Source organism: Euprymna scolopes, chromosome 9 (genome assembly GCF_053919585.1).
Source record: "Euprymna scolopes isolate OS-2025 chromosome 9, ASM5391958v1, whole genome shotgun sequence".
NCBI lineage: Eukaryota > Metazoa > Mollusca > Cephalopoda > Sepiida > Sepiolidae > Euprymna > Euprymna scolopes.
Window position 1 is genome coordinate 149,843,123 of NC_136490.1, and position 17,578 is coordinate 149,860,700.

Sequence of the window (17,578 nt, forward strand, 5' to 3'; positions counted from 1 at the left end):
TTAGTACAGCAATCGACTCCCACAAAAAAAAAAGAAAATGGAAGAAATGCAGTACATAATGGTTTGATATTTTAGTGTTTTTATTTAATGTAAAATGTTTAATCATCTCGAAGAACACAGTGTTTATGTCTGTATTTGGAGAATAGAAATGGTCGCGGACTCTGTTGAATATGTTAACTTTGGGTAAATAAGTTAAAAACTGTGTCAGAGTTCTTTAGTTTAAGCTGAATTTCACGAATGTAATGTAATCAATGGTGTCCACCAGCAGTTGTATGTTTTAAAGATACGGCTAAAGACCGTTTTTTGAGCCGACTAAACGGTACATTAAATAGAAAAGTTTTGACGAAAAAGTTGCGGGAAACTCACTATTTAGCAAATGTAATTTACTTAATGAAGAAGAAGCATTCATAAATGTCAATTTAAACACGTACAGAATTCTTTAGTTAATCATAATTTTCTGATCGTAATCGGACCTTTATCTGGTTCTTTATTTTGTTTTGTTTTTCAATTCGAATGCAAGTAATTACACGATGTGAATATGTAAATAATAAAATTAAATAGTAAATTGCTCATAGTTAGAATCGTCGGTTGGAGTCGTCAAAACCGGAAGTATAAACTTAGTAGTCTCGCAGTGTGCATCTTACGAAAGAAAGAAAGAAATGCCAAACAAAATAATCCAATCTTAATCGGTGTGTTTATTTATTTATTTTTGTTTTTATTTTCTAAGTAAAATGCAAGTAATATCACAGTATCGTTGCGTTCGAATAATAAATGGTAACTAAAAAATTGTTTGTTTATTTAATAATAGATTTTTAGTGGGAAGTACTAATAAATAAAGCTCATAGTCAGATTCCGCGGTTGGAGTTGCTCAAACCAGAAGTAAAATCCGAGTAGTTATGCAGTTTGCGTTCTACATTAAAGAAAAAAAAAGAAAAAAGATAATGTTAATTGGAACGTAATTCCTTTTTTTTTTATGGGAGAGAAGCGTAAAAAATAGAAAAAAAAAAGAAAGGAAAACAATGGCTTTAATAACCCTTTACGATTCCAAACCAGTGTTTAATCCTACTGTTTCTTGTGGACTCGTTCTCAGCGGTGTTAAGTGGTAGCAGGAGTAGTAGGAATTTAATAGAGAGAAAAGATTTTACAACTTCCATTAATTCAAACCGGTTCTAGCAGTGAACTCTCACCGGTAAAAATATAGGAATGTACGGTTATCGAGGAAGTGTAAGGGTAATAGGCCTATAGCACACCTCAGATCCTGTGCTGCAGTTTGTGCATACTACATTTGCATGTAATGTCTTGATTTTAATCCTATTAAGGTCAAACTCACATGGGGGAAAAAATGAGTTCATTTTATTTATATTATTATTACTAGCGGTGGGTACCCGGCATTGCCCAGGTGTTTGTAGGTGTGTGTGTTAAAGAAAAAAAAAACGTTAAAAGGAAAAAAAAAGTTTTAGTAGGAAGGTGGGATTGAACCCCGAAGCCTTGATGCGAAGGTGAAAATGAAAGGGAAAAAAAGCCAACCACCTAACCATCTCAACCACGAGAGTAGATGAATTGAGAAGTGTGTTAAATTAAGAGTTAAAAAGTCCAAGAGGTTTGATTGGTAGGTGGCTGCTTTTACGATGACGTGGTAGTTTTTTTATTTACTGCGGGGCAGTGTTTTGGCGTTTGTTTACTTTGTTCAATGCGGGCACTTTTGGCTTCCCCCAGATGATGGGGTGGAAACCAGCTCCCCATTTAAAGGGGATCAAAGCTGCTTTTTTTTTGGGGGGGGGGCATTCCCGGCGATCCGGCCATGAACGATGCATAGCTTCGAATCAGTTTCGCTTTTATTATATGGAAAATCTGAATCCACACGGGGCAATAATTTCAACGTTTCAAATACTGAATAAAATGTAGGAGTTTACTACTTTATGAAATGATGTAGCTAATATATGACGCGAGTTCTGTTAGTGGCCAATTTTTGGAGGAAAAAATGACATGAATGTGGATGTTTCCATTATCCCCGTCCTGGCAAAGAAAAGAAAAAAGAAAAGAAACTCTATTTATGCCCCTCCCCTAGCAATTGCAAGAACTGTGCAAAACAAATAAAAGAAAGGGTAGGGTGGGGAGGGGGAAATGAAGGTACTCCTGCATAATTAAATTAAATGATTTTTTTTTATATATAAATATAGCTTTTTTTCATTTTTTATTTTTAAATATATAAGTATTGTTATATAGTTATTATTATTATTATTATTATTAGACGAAGGTACCACTTGTGTGCGAATGTTACGTGAGTTCTTATTTAGTGTTCTTGTTTGTAAAGATAAGCGTCTTAAGACTGTTCCTGGAAGTAAGAGATCTTTGAGGTTCATGTGTGTGGTCATGTGAGATATGGAGACATTAACATTAACATTGTTAGAGAAGAGATGTGGACATTAACAGGTGTATATAAAGAGTTTATAAATGAGTGAGATTGCATATAAATACATTTCGAGAAGGTGTTTTCATATCTAGATAGACAGACCGATAATTGAGAGGTTTGCATTTATGCCGATGATTTGACAGGTTGGCATTTATGCTTTGACAGTTCGTATGAACGGGAGTGTTTGTATAACATAAATAGACACATTTACTTTCTAACACATATTTTTTAGATGATGAATTTCAAATAGTTTGTACACGTAAATAGACAATACCTTTTTCATGTAATGATGGACACAGGAGACGGCAGTTATAAAAACATGATGCATTTATTCTTCCACTGACCGGCTGGTGGCTTTGCGTTCAGGAATTCAAAGCTTCACATATTAAGTTTCAAAAGTGATCGTCTCGCTTCTAGACGATTGAAACCCATGTCTGCACCCAGACTATCGTCTGACTCCCTGTCAGACTTCTCACTAACTAACTAACTCTCACTTCCTATATTGAGAAATCCATGAATGTCCGGCCAACGTGACCACAATTCACGTACCATCAATATGCGCGACCTGCACGTTTCCGACATTCTGATTTCCCAATAACCTATTTTTTCTTTGTTGTTTTCACAAAAGAATTCAACCTACATATCTAATTCATTTAACCCATATTTTATTATCCACATTCTTTTAACAATGAATAGTTTATTTATTATTTATTTCATTAGAATTAACAATTTACTGGACATTCTATTTAAACCTATTGTTCTTTAAAACTTATTTCGAGGGTTCGATTTCTGCTTTCTCTCATTTTATTTTCATTTTAAGTAGATCTCTCTATTTTTATACTTACATGAAAAGGGGACAGCCCTTATCATGTAACAGTATAACGTTAAATGATTTTTTGGGTGCTAATGCAGAGAGTGATCTGTGCTATTTTTTAAATCGTATTTCCACGTTTAATTAAAGTTTTATGGGTTTTTTAATTCAATTGTAAGGTTTAAGTACAGAATAGGTACAAAACACCCTTCCCTCCCCATGTTAAGAATAGTTTATTAACTAACAACATTATTATTTCAGCACGGATCACTCTCTGCATGAGTACCATTTTTTGAATATATAAATATAACATTAAATGATTTTTTTAATATATTAATATAATGTTAAATGATCTTGTCAAAATGAAGGTACTCCTGCCTAATTTGACCCGAATTCTCGTCAAGCATGGATCGGGCTAGACCGCCAATCATCGGTGTCAGCTGAGCAGCGTCGTAACAGACGCAGACTTCTGATAAAGAAAAGAAAACAAATCTGCAAAATTACCAATGCAAATAATCAAAAAAAAAAAAAAACGAAAAAAACCTAACGTGTAAAATGGAAATATGTTTATTTCATTTTAGTATTGAATTTTTCTAATTTTTTTTTTTTTGTGTTGTTATTGCAAAAGATTTATCAACAATTAGTCTCCAATAAAAGCTTTTGCAACCGTATGATAGATGGATGTAAGTACAACGGATATTTGAATTTTGTTTTTAATTTTTTTATTTATATATATATGTTTTATTAATCTGTCACCGTAGTTTGACACCATCGTTTACACACGTATAATAGTTGGATGTAAGTACAACGGGGTTTTTTTAATTTTTTATATTTATTTTTTATTTTATTCTGTAACCGTAGTTTGAAACCGTCGTTTACACACAATGTTTTTTTTTAAATTAAACATTTGTGTCTGCATCGCTGTCCTAGTCGCTTTCTTCCCATTCGAATGTCGTCTGCTTCCATTTAGATGGGGTTTTTGTAAATGTGATAATGAAAATATCAGAAATTCCAAAAAAAAATAAATAAATAATGAATAAGTAACTAATCAGAAAATAAGAAGTCACTCCACCGCCTTAGTGTCACCTTATAAATTACTTTAAACATAACAGAAGAAAAAAGAAAACAAATCATATATAAAGTGGAGTAATCATTTTCACATTAGAAGAACACTCGCAGCTGAGACCGATGATTGCCAGTATCGTCCGATCCATGCGTGACTGGAAATCACGGGAAGTCGGGTCAATTTTAAAGAAAAAGGAAAAAAGTCCATTTACTTTAACATCGAATGCATATAAAACTCTATTTACCTGAATGTTGGCTGCTAAGTGTTTATCGATGAGGCTACGGTGGAAAAGAATGAAACGTGACATGAATAGAGTTGGTTAGGAAAGTAAGAGATGTAGACTGTGAGTTAGTTTTTTGTATAACCCGGAATTGAAGGTTAGTTCGTTTCATTTGACACAATGTTATAAAAAAATGGGGGAGGGGGAATAAATAGCCTAAGTAACCCTTCGAATCGGTAAAAAAAGAAAACAAATGAAAATAAAAGAAATGGCATAAGTAACCCTTAGAGTAGTTGCAATCTAAAGTTGCGTTTCACCCGACGGGGAAAATGCCAGTCTCATTTTTTTAAGTAACTACAAACTCTAACCAGTGTTTCTTCCTAATGTCCCTTGTGAACGTATCCGCACCGGTGTTAAGTGGTCGTGGGGGTAGGATAAATGTAATAGAGAGAAAAGATTTTACCACTTCCATTGATTGTAACCGATTTTTGCCGTGAACTCCTAGTAGGAAAAATGTAGGGATCTAAGATTATCGAGGAAGTGAACTGGTAATATGCCTATAACACACCTCAGATATTGTGATGCAGCTTGCAAATGGCATATTTGCATGAAATGTCTTGATTTGTAATCCTATTAAGGTCAAACTCGGAGGGAAAAAAAATGAGTTCATTTTATTTATATATATATATATATATATATATATAATGAACTCATTTTCCCCTCCGAGTTTGACCTTAATAGGATTACAAATCAAGACATTTGTAATCCTATCAAGGTCAAACTCGGAGGGGAAAAAATGAGTTCATTTTATATATATATATATATATATATATATATATATATATATATATATATATATGAACTCATTTTCCCCTCCGAGTTTGACCTTAATAGGATTACAAATCAAGACATATTACATATGAATGAGTCCCCTGTGGAATTTCCACAGGTCCCACTAGTCTATACTAATATGAGAGATTCATCTGTCTGTTCATTCACAAACGTTTATTTCACTATAAGATATATACATTGAAATTTGATAAGAATAATGCCTTACTTTTACAAATTGTAAGGCAATATTTATCTTGTTTCTTAGAAATGGATCACTAAGATGACATGAATATAAGCCAAACTGAAAATAGTTTGTTTTTTTTTTGGTGGGGGGGGTTAAACATTTTTTTTCCAATGAAAAGTATACAATACTTCACTTGCACAAAATCTGAGCTTGAGAAGAATTTTAACCTATTTGTTTATTTTTAAGACTATTAAAAGACTATTACAAAATTTAACGCCCTTTTTTATTGCAAAACTTTGTATAAACCAGAAATTCTCAAGGTCAAGGTCTGCAGAAGCTTTAAAGAGTCTCTGAAAAAAAAAATCTAATTTTCATTTATCAGTATTTTGCAAATTAGGAAAATTTGTGTGTTTTGCAAATTAGAAAAATTTGTGTTTATTGAAATTTTTATGGTTTGTATTTGGATTTTATGTTTGTTTTACTAACATTTTTCTATCCTCTATTCATTTATTTGTTCTGACCTTGAGGTCAGACGTTTTTTTAATTTTACTCCATCTTATTTTTCTGGTTTTACAATTTAGCAGATCAGCAATTTCCAAATTACATTCTATTCACTCTTGTCCAGTCACTTGCTTCAAATTTTTCTTTTGCTGGTCAACCTTCCTGCAATTTAGGACATTGCTGTTTCTGCAATGATTTATTCATGAAGGTTAACATTCTACATGATCATATCAGTGTAATTGATTTATCCTTAGAATGACCTCTATGCTGGGAAAGTATAGTGTTTTCAGCAAATTATCTGACCTGATCTGTTAAAACAAATATTTAGTTTTCAAAAATTATATGAGGTCTATGGATGATAAAATCGGTCTCAGAGGGTCCACAAGCAAAAAATGATTTTTTTTTTTTTTTTTTTTTTCTCCATCATGTTCAGTTTAACATTTATTTTACATGCTGGCATGATGTGTTGGACAGAGCAGTATGGTTTTGGTTGATTTGAAATATTTAGAAACAAGGAACCTCTTATACCTTTGTCGGACTGTTAGGATGTCAGCTATTGATTAAATAGAGATTATTTATATAATCTACACCTTATCAATTTAAAATCCATTTTAGATGCTAGATTGCATTGGATGGCTGTAAGAGGTGAACTTCTAATCTATTTCTGGCTAAGTCTTTATCTCTCTCCCAAGTTGACTTTTATCACTTTTCCTTGGTCTTTCTCTATAAAAATTTGCAACTTTACTATGTGTCATCCAATCCAATCATGTATTTTTGAACAAAGGCGTTTCAAGGGAAAACATTATGTACTTACATGTGCCGTCGAAATTAGTGTAAATTCCAAAATTTACAAAACATTGTCGAGTAGAAGACATGTTAGAGCTAAATTTTGGGAAAAAAGTATGTAGTATTATCGAGATTAAGCAAGATGGCTGACCTGAAGGCAGTTATCTCCCCCTGATTTCTAGCATCTAAAGGGTTAATTTACAGTGAAAATTCACACATTCAAAAAATTCTGTTTTTACTTATAATTATTTTTCTACTGGACTATTTTTCGTAATTTTTGGAATTTAACTAATTCCGACATGACACATAAGTATGTGATGCTTTTCTCTGAAATGCATTTTTTGGAATAGCAAAGTTGCACCAAATTTTTTTTTTAATTTTAAATTTAAAAAAAAAACTTCAGAGTGGATGCAGCTGTTTTTCCTGTGCGCATAAATGTTTCTATTGTTTGGTGCTGATATATGAGACCTTATTTATACAATAATATAATACTATTATTGCAATGAAAGGAAGAATTCTTCATTTCATAAAACTGTCAAAGATCTGATAACTAACCAATCAATGGCTCCCAAAATCTTATTTGTGAATTGGACAAGTTACCTCAACCATTTTACATCTACTCTCTCCAGAAGTGTCACCAATTCTTTCAATGTGACCATACCATCAAAGTCTCCTGTTCTGCACACATCTCCCTGTACTGTCCAGATTTAATCTTGCCCTGAGATTATCAAAATAAAGCCTTCAAGATTCATATTCCACATACAAGATATCATTCACATTTTATTTCTCTCCATGCAACATATATCCTCAACCCACACAACCCACATTGCCTAAGTTTAACATTATTACATAATCATATTGCATACACACGTTCTGCTGGTTAGTAATGGCAAAAGTTCCCTGAACTTACTCCATCTACTTCTGACTCTTGCAATCACACAAGCAACTATTCCACTCGACACTCCAATGGTATCACCAAAGTAACAAAACTCAACATCTTCAATAGCTTCACCATCAAAATTTTCCAATTTTTTATGAGAATTGCCAGGATTTTTGAAAAGTTTTTAGTTTTTTTTTTTCATGGCAGGGTCCTACAGTGACAGTGCTGGGGTGCAGATAATACGCAAAGATGTTGCAGATTATATTTCCAAGAGAGATGGACAACCAGCCTCATTTGAGAATATTTATCTTTCTGCTGGTGCCAGTGATGGAATCAAGGTAAAAAAAAATTTTTGTTTGTTTTATTATGCGCGATCTCTATGGTGGTAATGTGACGAAGGTACAGGAGGACATCTCGTTTGGCAAAAGAATTTGCATGGTGATATGTGTCGCATGTGAGCATAGACCCAGTTGCAATGCAATTTAATTCTGACCTTTTAGATGGCAGATGGTGGCGACATCAGTGTGTATGTATGTATGTGTATATATATATATATTATTGTCATGAATGAAATCTCAAGGTGTCAAGTCACTGGACGATATGCTATATTTGCCCACACATGATGGCAAGGGACTATAAAATAGAGCTAAATTATGTTGACGAAAGATTGAGAAGTGCATTTGTGTCGAGAGGAAACCGACGTGTTGCAACCAGTTTTGGACACCCCTAAGGAAACTCTGATGCAAACCATCAAGAAGAGTGAAATTTAAACAGAATCAATCATCAAGATTGCCAAACTTGGAAACTGAGATTACAAGATGACAGAAAACGTTAGTCCCCTCACCAAGAGAAATCTATTATATGAAGGACAGTTGTTTGTGTGTGTGTGTAATAAAAGCTAGAAATGCAAAAACTACTAAACAAAGACCCACAAAGTTCAAACATGCTTGATTGGCATTTCTCTGGATGAATAATATCTAAAATGTAGAAAAAATCCTTCTCTGAAGGTCAACTGGGCGAAACTTCGGCAGGTGGGGTGGGGATGTATGGGGGTGCAGGTTTTTAGTGTTATGTTCAAATTTTGGGGAAAAATCTATTATATAAAGGAGTTGTGTTTAGTGCGTAGCTGGAAAGGAATTAATTGGGTGGAAGAGGAAAGGTTTTGGAAGCAGAAAATGGAACAGAAAGATAGATGTCGAAATATAGAAGTTTTAATAGTAGTATGCTACATTTTTTTTTTTTTTTTTTTGCCCAGGCAACTCTGCTTGTCAAACGATAAAATAGAGGAGTTGGAAGAGGAGAATTTTAAAAGGTTTTACTCTTAAAAAATGTTTCTAATTTTATAGATGTTTCAACTTATATTACCTGCATAGTCTAGGAAGTGGGAGTCTGTTAAAAAAAAAAATAAATAAATAAATAAAACGATAGAGCATGCTCATTGGCCCTGTATGGCAATTTTCTAGTGATAGCATCACAAACAAAGCAGTTGCTTCCAATTTGTCATAAGTCTGAAAGTAGTACAGCTTATATAAAAACTATCATAAGAAATGTCCATTCAAAATGAAAAGTACTTTCTTAGGCTGGTGCACATTTTTGAATGCCTATTAGACGCTATCCCCATATATAAATATACAGGGTGGAATGATAAAATTATCGCCCTAGAAAAGATGACATGATTCTATTTCTATTTGATGAAAACTGGTTTTCTTTTTTTGTTTCGGACCATCTACTAGTTGCCCAGTTGTGTACAAATCCCAAGAACAATAGGAGCCTTCTATCATGTCTGAAAGTGACACAATGTTCAACAAGCGAGATCGATGTGCTACTGTACACTTCATGGTCTCTAACGATCCAAGTTATGGCAACAGGACCATTTCCAGCACCCTCAAAATGTATCACTGGATTGCCACGAATAACAGAGACATGGCCAGGGTGATGAAAACAAAGTTTTTGACCATGGTTATGGTCTTTGTGGTTTCAAGTGAAGGCCATATCATGCCACCTCATATCTTCAAAGTCGGCTTAAAAGTCAACACGAAAATGCACTTGGATGTGCCGAGGAGTGTGGTGATCCCCTGGTGCAATTGGGTGGCCGCTGGCAGACCTTGGGTGTGGCAGCAGAATTTGGCGCTGACCCACAAAACCAAAGAGACCCAGGCTTCAGAAGGAGTGCTACAACATCTTTGTACCCTTCTCTCACTGGCCCCCTTCTTTCGCCGACCTGAACATGCTGAACTACTGTTCCAGACTCTTATCAAGGCGGTGATTGAGGCTACATTAAATAAATGTCAGGTCTACTACATAAATTGATTACTTGAATTGATTTTTTTTTTCAATAAAAGTTTTCAAATAAAGGTATAGTATTGTTTTCTTTAGGGTGACACTTTTATCGTTCCACCCTGTAATGTCTTTCTGTACAGAGGTTTGTCAGGAAAACCTGGCATGAGGATACTTTTTTCTGCAGGTAAACCCTGACTAAATATTCCAAATAACATAGTATCTGTGGCCTAAATAAGATCTTTTAAGAGATAACTAAGAACTTTTGATGGAATATTTTAATATATATATCTCATATAGAGCTCTAGGAAGGGGGACCCTTAATTTATGAGAATTTCAACTGTAATAAAATGAAACAAATAAAATAAAACAAAAATAATGCTGTTCTAATTTAGACTGAAATTGGATTCTTGCTAAAATTTTGTCCACAAGAATTGTATTTAGGTTTTGTTTTCAATTTCATCCACAGATAGACATCACAAATATAGACAAGTGAAGCGAAAAGCCCTGCCATGTGCAACTTCCTCAACAGCCGGTCCTGGATATGACCTAAAACTATATCCGATGATGAGGCCCCCACCTTGCAGACCTTGGGGAGTGTGGAGCCACCCTTTAATTGCCATTGCTCCCAGGTCCACTCTGACCCAGAGTGGTAGTACCTGTTAGGGTCCCAACTATGGGTTAAATAGAATCTGATTTAAAAAAAAATATATTCCATTAAAAATTGTTCCTCAAAATAACTAGATTCGGCATTAAATAACCTGAAAAAGGTTGATATGCCGTAAAACAAAAACAACCAACCAATCCTCAACAGCCTTGCACTGTTAATGACGCACCAAACATGAATTGCCTTGGCTTTATGAACACTTCTCTATCACCACTATTCATGGAAATACTTTGAGCCTGTAGGACATGAAATGAAATTTTCTAATGCTTGCATGTTAGTTTTGGGATGGCTTATTTTAATTATTATTTGCTTTCCCATTTTGCTTCTCAATTATTTTGTCTAGTTAACTGTTATTTAATGTTTGTTGTTGCATTCCTGAAATTCTATTGATGTTTATAGGTATACAATATATACATTAATATTCAAACCAATAAGTAAGCATAATATTCAGTGTTAAATATTCATATTATGTAATGCTAATTTTAAAGAGTAAAACTAGTTCATTGTCAGGTGTTCTCTTCAGAAAGCCCAAATTAGTTTAAAGTTGTAGGGTCATTTTCTATATTAACTCTTATTTGTCTCCCCATTTTTCTTAATATTATTTAATGTTTGTTGTAACATTCCTGGAATGCTATTTACATTTTCCCGTTTTGATTAGTAATTCTTGACCTTGTTTGTTTTTTTTACAAAAGCTTGTTTATTATTTATACAAGGTGGGAGCAGAAACTTGCGTTCTTTTGTTTTAATTGATATCCCAAATAAACAAGTTGCTCTGTCCCATCCTGTATTTCTAATTTTTATTTTTTATTTTATTTTCATCCAATCAAAGGAAAGTATTTTCTTGTGTTAGCATGCAATCTAATCTAATTAATTGTGAAGCTATAACAAATAATGTTCTAATTGATATTGACATTGGATTTCTTGTAAAATTTATGTTTTCAGTTTCATCCACAGACACACAGTAAATGTAGATGCCTGTAGTAATAGGTCCTCCTTAACTTCCTCAACAGCTTGGGATTGTTATTGTCTTTGCATATAATTTGAACTGTAATTAAAAGTTTAATTTGGTGACTAAATTTTTATTAAGGAAAGGGTCACAAAGAAAAACAATGGATTTGGGTAGGAAAAGAATATATTGTGCAAGAAAGTGAATACAAAGAAAGGGTTGTCGGTAGGTTCCAAAATGTTCGTTGGACCGTCTATAGTCTTGCATTGGGTCATGATGATTCCTCCCCCCCCTCACTCCCCACCGAGAGTATTAAACTTAGAGTTTTTATAATTCTTAGAGTCCATTATGAGTGAATGAGTAAGTCTCCATGACAATACAAAAAAAAAAAATATTATTAAAATAAAAAATAAAAAAATTATCATTAATTGTATTAGTTTGCTTTAGTAGTGGATCTCAGTCTGAGATATTGTTTTCATGTTTTTAATTTGCTTTTAATGTCTGATCATGTATCCAATAAACGTCAACAAACTGCAAAGAAAAGTAAATATTATATGTTAACAAATCTTCACTTCTCCATTTTCCAACATGTGCCATTGTCATTGATACAAGAATACGCACGAGCTATGTTTGTCACGTGCACACAGAATAATCTATTACTAAAACCTATCGATGCAGATGTTATTACATTACATTAACTTAAATTGCAAATTATTTTTTAATGCACTTACATAACCAAATTGATTTGTTTTACTTTCAGACAATAATGAAGTTATTGATGACAGGAAAATCAGGAAATGAACGTGCAGGTGTTATGATTCCCATTCCTCAGTATCCACTCTACACAGCAACAATTGCGGAATATAATGCACATCCGGTAATTTTGTTTTAATATGAAAAGTTTCTTTTTGCTGCTAGAATATCTCATACTGATTAAAAACCTGACTCAAATATCGTAACTGCTGGGCATATCTGAATCAGAAAAAGTTTTGCTTATTTTCCGATGCCAAAAACGATTCTTTTAATTGTTTTAATTTTTACCGTTTTTTAAAACTTTGTTTTCTAGTATTGATACTACAAATAAAATAATAGATATTTGTATATTTTGAACTACCAGTAAAACTATGATCTATAGATTCCGACTACCCACAAGTGTATTTTTACGTTACCGCAAATGTATGTACATATTACATGTGTTTACGATTTTCCTCCACCTCCAGAAAATAAAAATAATTCTATAGAAAAATATTTAATGATTTTTAAAAAGAATCAGAATCGGTAATTGTATCGGAATCAGAAATTCAAAACAGAATCGGTAATTGTATCGGAATCAGAAATTCAAAACAGAATCGGTAATTGTATCGGAATTAGGAAAAATATTGGAATCGTCCCATCACTAGTCATTACAAAAAAAATTGTTTTATTAAAGCTTTTCTATCAAAAGTTTTTACTTCCAATGAAAAAAGAAAAAACTTGATTTTCGTTCATAGTTGTTTCTATGGTTTCATCATAAGAAAATTAAACATATTTCTTTGAAACATTTATTTGAAAATCTAATCCCTGTCACATCACCACAATGTCACATCCTTGTGCCTGTTTTACAATTACTTTAATGGAGTGTGCTCTGATGAACTCATAGCACTTATGCCTCCTCAATGTACATACTCTCGACTAACCTGATAAGCAGCAAAATCCCACCCTTTCTCTGAGATCATTAGATGCCGAAAAACTTTCTACTCTGATAGTTGCTTCTATCAGACTGCTAGACTTTGGAATTAGCTCACTGCTTCCTGTTTCCCTAATTGTACTAACATGCAGAAGTTTAAATCCTGTGTGTGTTCACATAGGATATCTTACTGCTCAACTCCCTATAGTCAGACATGATCCTAAATAGTAGCCCTTTGTTTCAAGTGGCAATATGCCTTGTTTCAGGTGAAAAAGAGTAAAAAAAAAAAAATTTTTTTAAAAAGATTCCAAAATAGTGTCAAATAATCATTTATTTTAATTTTACACCCTGTTTTTTTTTTTGGGGGGGGGGGTTATCAAAGAAACGTATTTTGGTTCATAACCTTTCAAATGCTTTCAAAGGTCTCCTTGTGCTGATGTGTTTGCTTTTTTTAAACATTATTTTAATGCAATGTAAGCCATAATTAAATTATATTGATTGTGAAAAGTGGATTAATTTCACACATTTAAGGTCCCAAAATTGATCTCCATTACTTCAATGAATAAAATATTAAGTTTACACACCATCTGGTGCACGAACAATAAATCATAAGGAACAGATGGATACTTTATGGTTCTGAATTGTTTTGAGATGAGGATTGATTAGTCATATTATTTGCATTCTCCGAACTATTGTTCTCATCTTGATTGTTATTTTTGTAACATTTCGGTCGATGTAATCCCCAACTGTTTTTAAGTGTATTTTGTTGAACCTGGGAATCTTCAGTTGTAAGATTTGCTCTTCTTGAGATTGGAGGTTTAATCCTTAGTGCGGGCAACACCAAAAAAAATACAATTGCGAATTAATTAGGATTTCTACCTAGTCATGGCTGATGGAACAAGAGCATGCTATTCCCATAGATTAAATAAAAGGTTCTGTTCGAAATTCTGTACAGATCTCGGCTTCAACAAGATACACCTGAAGAAGAATTGGAAGTTATCTCAATCAAACATTGTGAAAATAACACTAAAGATGAGAACAGTAATCCAGAGAATCCAAATTATATGAATAATCAAACCTCATCTAAAAAATTCAGAACCATAAAGTATCCACCAGTTCTCGATGATTTCTTGTTTGTGCACCAGATGGTGTGTTAATCTTGGTAAACTTAAATAACCATACTTTATCTGTTACATGGCTCTCGATGAATTATTGTTATCGAGAATAGGAGTTCAAAGATTCCAAATAATGAGGTGGATTCATATTGAAATTTTTTTTTTTTTTTATGTGGTACTTGTATATATTGGGTTCACAAGAAATGGAATTACAAGTAGGTTGAGTGATAATAATCAGATTATGAAAAGTGTAAGCTGGTAGAGACAAACGAGAACTCAGACATGAAGAACATATATTTGGATGACAAAGTTATTGATGTTGTTCAAAAGTTTTGTTACATTGGTGATGAAATTGGAGCACAAGGAGGAGCAGGTGCTAGTTTGATTGCAAGCATTAAGAATAGATGAAGTTCAGGAAACTTTTGCCATTACTAACCAGCAGTGCATTACCACTGTCAACCAATGTACAAACAAGTTTATCAGATATATGTACACGGTGTGATGATGTATGGAAGTGGAACCTGGCCAGTGAGGATTGATTGAGGACATGCGTTGCATGGTGAGAAATGATATAAAAATGATGCAATGGATATATAATGTAAATCTTCAAGATAGATTTTGATTTGGTGGCCTAAGAAGAAGGTCAAGTCTGGATAGTATAGGGAAATGTATGCAGAGCAAAAGACGTTGATGATATGGCCTCGTCGAAAGAATCGATGAAACTTCTTGGCTTGGTAGGTGTAGAACAGCTCGGCTTGGGGTTGCCTCTTTACACTGAAGCCAACTGAGTATAGGCTATTGTTGACATGGCTTTTTCCCTGTTGATTGAGATATGAGTTTCATCCTGTGCAATTCTCCTAAGCTTTACTTTCTTCTTTTGTTTGCAGATTGGTTACTATCTCGATGAGGATAACAATTGGGCACTCAGCACGGCTGAACTAGAAAGAGCTTTTGCTGCCAGTTCTGAGCACTGCATACCAAGAGCTATTGTGATTATCAACCCAGGAAATCCAACTGGTAAGCTGATTTTTTTGTTTTTTACATCTCTGAATATCATTTCATTACTTATGAATCAGATGATTCTACTGTTGGCATTGGTTTCCCTGATATCCTTCTAGTTAGAATTCATTCTAGAAAAATATTAGGCACTTATAAAGAGGACTATATGAAGGTTATCAATGTTAAGTGAAAGTGTTTCTGTGAAACAAATTGGATTCAAACTTGACATGCCCAAGTTATTAGCCTGCGTCATTAATCACTTAGCCACCATTACCTCCCATCTATATCAATATGAAGCATCTGTATGTCTGTCTATCTAGAAACTACTTTTAGGCCTAAGAACATGAAATTTGTTAGGAATGATCTTCCACCTATGCATATTGTAAAAAGGTTATATATCTATATATCTATAAAAGTGAACGTGTCTGTCTGTGTGTCTGTCTGTGTACATTTCCCTACGCAATAACTCTGTCAATTTTTAGTCTATAGACTCGAAATTTGAAATATCGGGTACTGAGATTTGGGAAAATCGATGTGACGGGTGTCAGCCAGAAATTTGACTGTTAAGGGGTCAAATTTCAACGATTTGACCTTTAAGAGCTCTACCAAACTCCTCCGACAATTTTGGGTCTAGACACTTGAAATTTTAGATATAGGTTCCTTGAACCTGGATCTAACTTAATAAAGTGATTTGAGCCCGAAACAATAAATTTTAAGGGGTCATAATAGGGGTCAAAGTTTTAAAAAATTAACCATTTTTTTTTTTTTTTTTTTTTTTTTGCTTTTTTTGCACAGCATACACCTCCAAACACCCGAGCAACGCCGGGCACCCCTGCTAGTATATTATAAAACTCAAATCGTCTTGCTTGGGCGTTGAAACCGTTCATCTGGTCTACAGCTTCCAGTTTGAAAAATTCTGTACATGTAAATAAAAAACAAAGCCATGAAAGCTTTTTTTTATTGACATTTTTTTTCATGTTCAAAAAAAAGAAAACAAACTGAAAATCCATTTTGTTTTTTTACATCAGCATTTTACGAAATTTATTTGTACTTTTCATTGCAAGTTGGAATCGTTTTCAAACAAAAACAAAATATGCTTACAATTTAATGTCTTTTATATTTTGTAATTGACAGTTTAAAGACTTTAAAATTACTCCAAGAAGCTTGCCCAGTCATTAAAATTGTGTTAATAAAATAAAATTACTCAACTATCAACACATAATAACATCTAACTCTTTTATAAACATTTTTTTTTTTAATTGGTTTGCGTTATAAATTTTTAAAAAATCAGGCAAGACTGGAGATTGAGTGGCAAAATACTTTGGCATTTTTTTACGGCTTGACCCAGCATAGTTTACCTCCTATAAAGAAATCAAAATCTCCTTTTTGTTTTTGGCTAATACGTTTCAACAGTCTTTAAAGATAATATAAAAGAAGGAATTGTTCAAAAATAATTTTAAAAACATTTTAGAGTAGGGGATCACTTTTTTATATAAATTTAAGATAAAATGAGCACCCACTTTTTGGCCACCTAGCAGTAACAAGACAGATAATTGTGAGCATTTTTTTCAAGTTTGGTGGCGGGGGAGGAGCAGAAAAAGGGAACAGGGTCGGGTCGGGTCGGGTCATAAGTTCCAAACATCTTAAAAGGACAGAAAAATTTCCAAACGTTTGGGGGTTTTTTTTTTTTTGAAAAGGTTTCACCATTATATATTACTTAATTATCATCTCCCGATATTTTGAAGACTGTTAACACAAAAACAAAAAAAAACACTAGGATGGACCTCACACTCCTACCTTGTATTTTTTTTTTTTTTTCGTCTTAATTTTTTCAACAGATTACACCAGTCTTATATAAAGGATTTTTCATTTAATCTAAGGGCAATGATGTTAAGACCTTTATTTTATTATCCAATGTATTTCGTATTGTTTTCACTGGTCGCCATGTTTGTTTTCGTGCATGCATTCAATTTTTGCTCATTTATACTGGATTGTAAATAATGACTAAAGAAACTGAGTAAAAAAAAAAAAAAAAGTAAATTATTTAAAAAAACAAGAAAAAACACAAAATTAAAATATGTATAAAAATAATTTTTCCTACTCAACCCATTTGACTAGGAGAAAAATTCCATCCTTTGTTGTAGAGGTCACTAGTTTCTGGAAGATTTTCATCTCTAAATAGTTTCTTTTCTCGAAATGCTTGCCTTTGGAATTCT

General features: G+C 33.2%; 1 protein-coding gene across 1 annotated transcript in view; it reads left to right on the plus strand.

The window, feature by feature from the left end:
* LOC145284901 (alanine aminotransferase 2-like) overlaps nt 1–17,578 on the plus strand; it is a 155,473-nt gene that overhangs the window by 106,835 nt on the left and 31,060 nt on the right. The window contains exons 4-6 of the mRNA XM_080133977.1: nt 7,900–8,030; nt 12,343–12,459; nt 15,251–15,380. Coding sequence (XP_079990103.1) covers nt 7,900–8,030; nt 12,343–12,459; nt 15,251–15,380 — 378 coding nt within the window. The remainder of the gene's footprint in view (nt 1–7,899; nt 8,031–12,342; nt 12,460–15,250; nt 15,381–17,578) is intronic.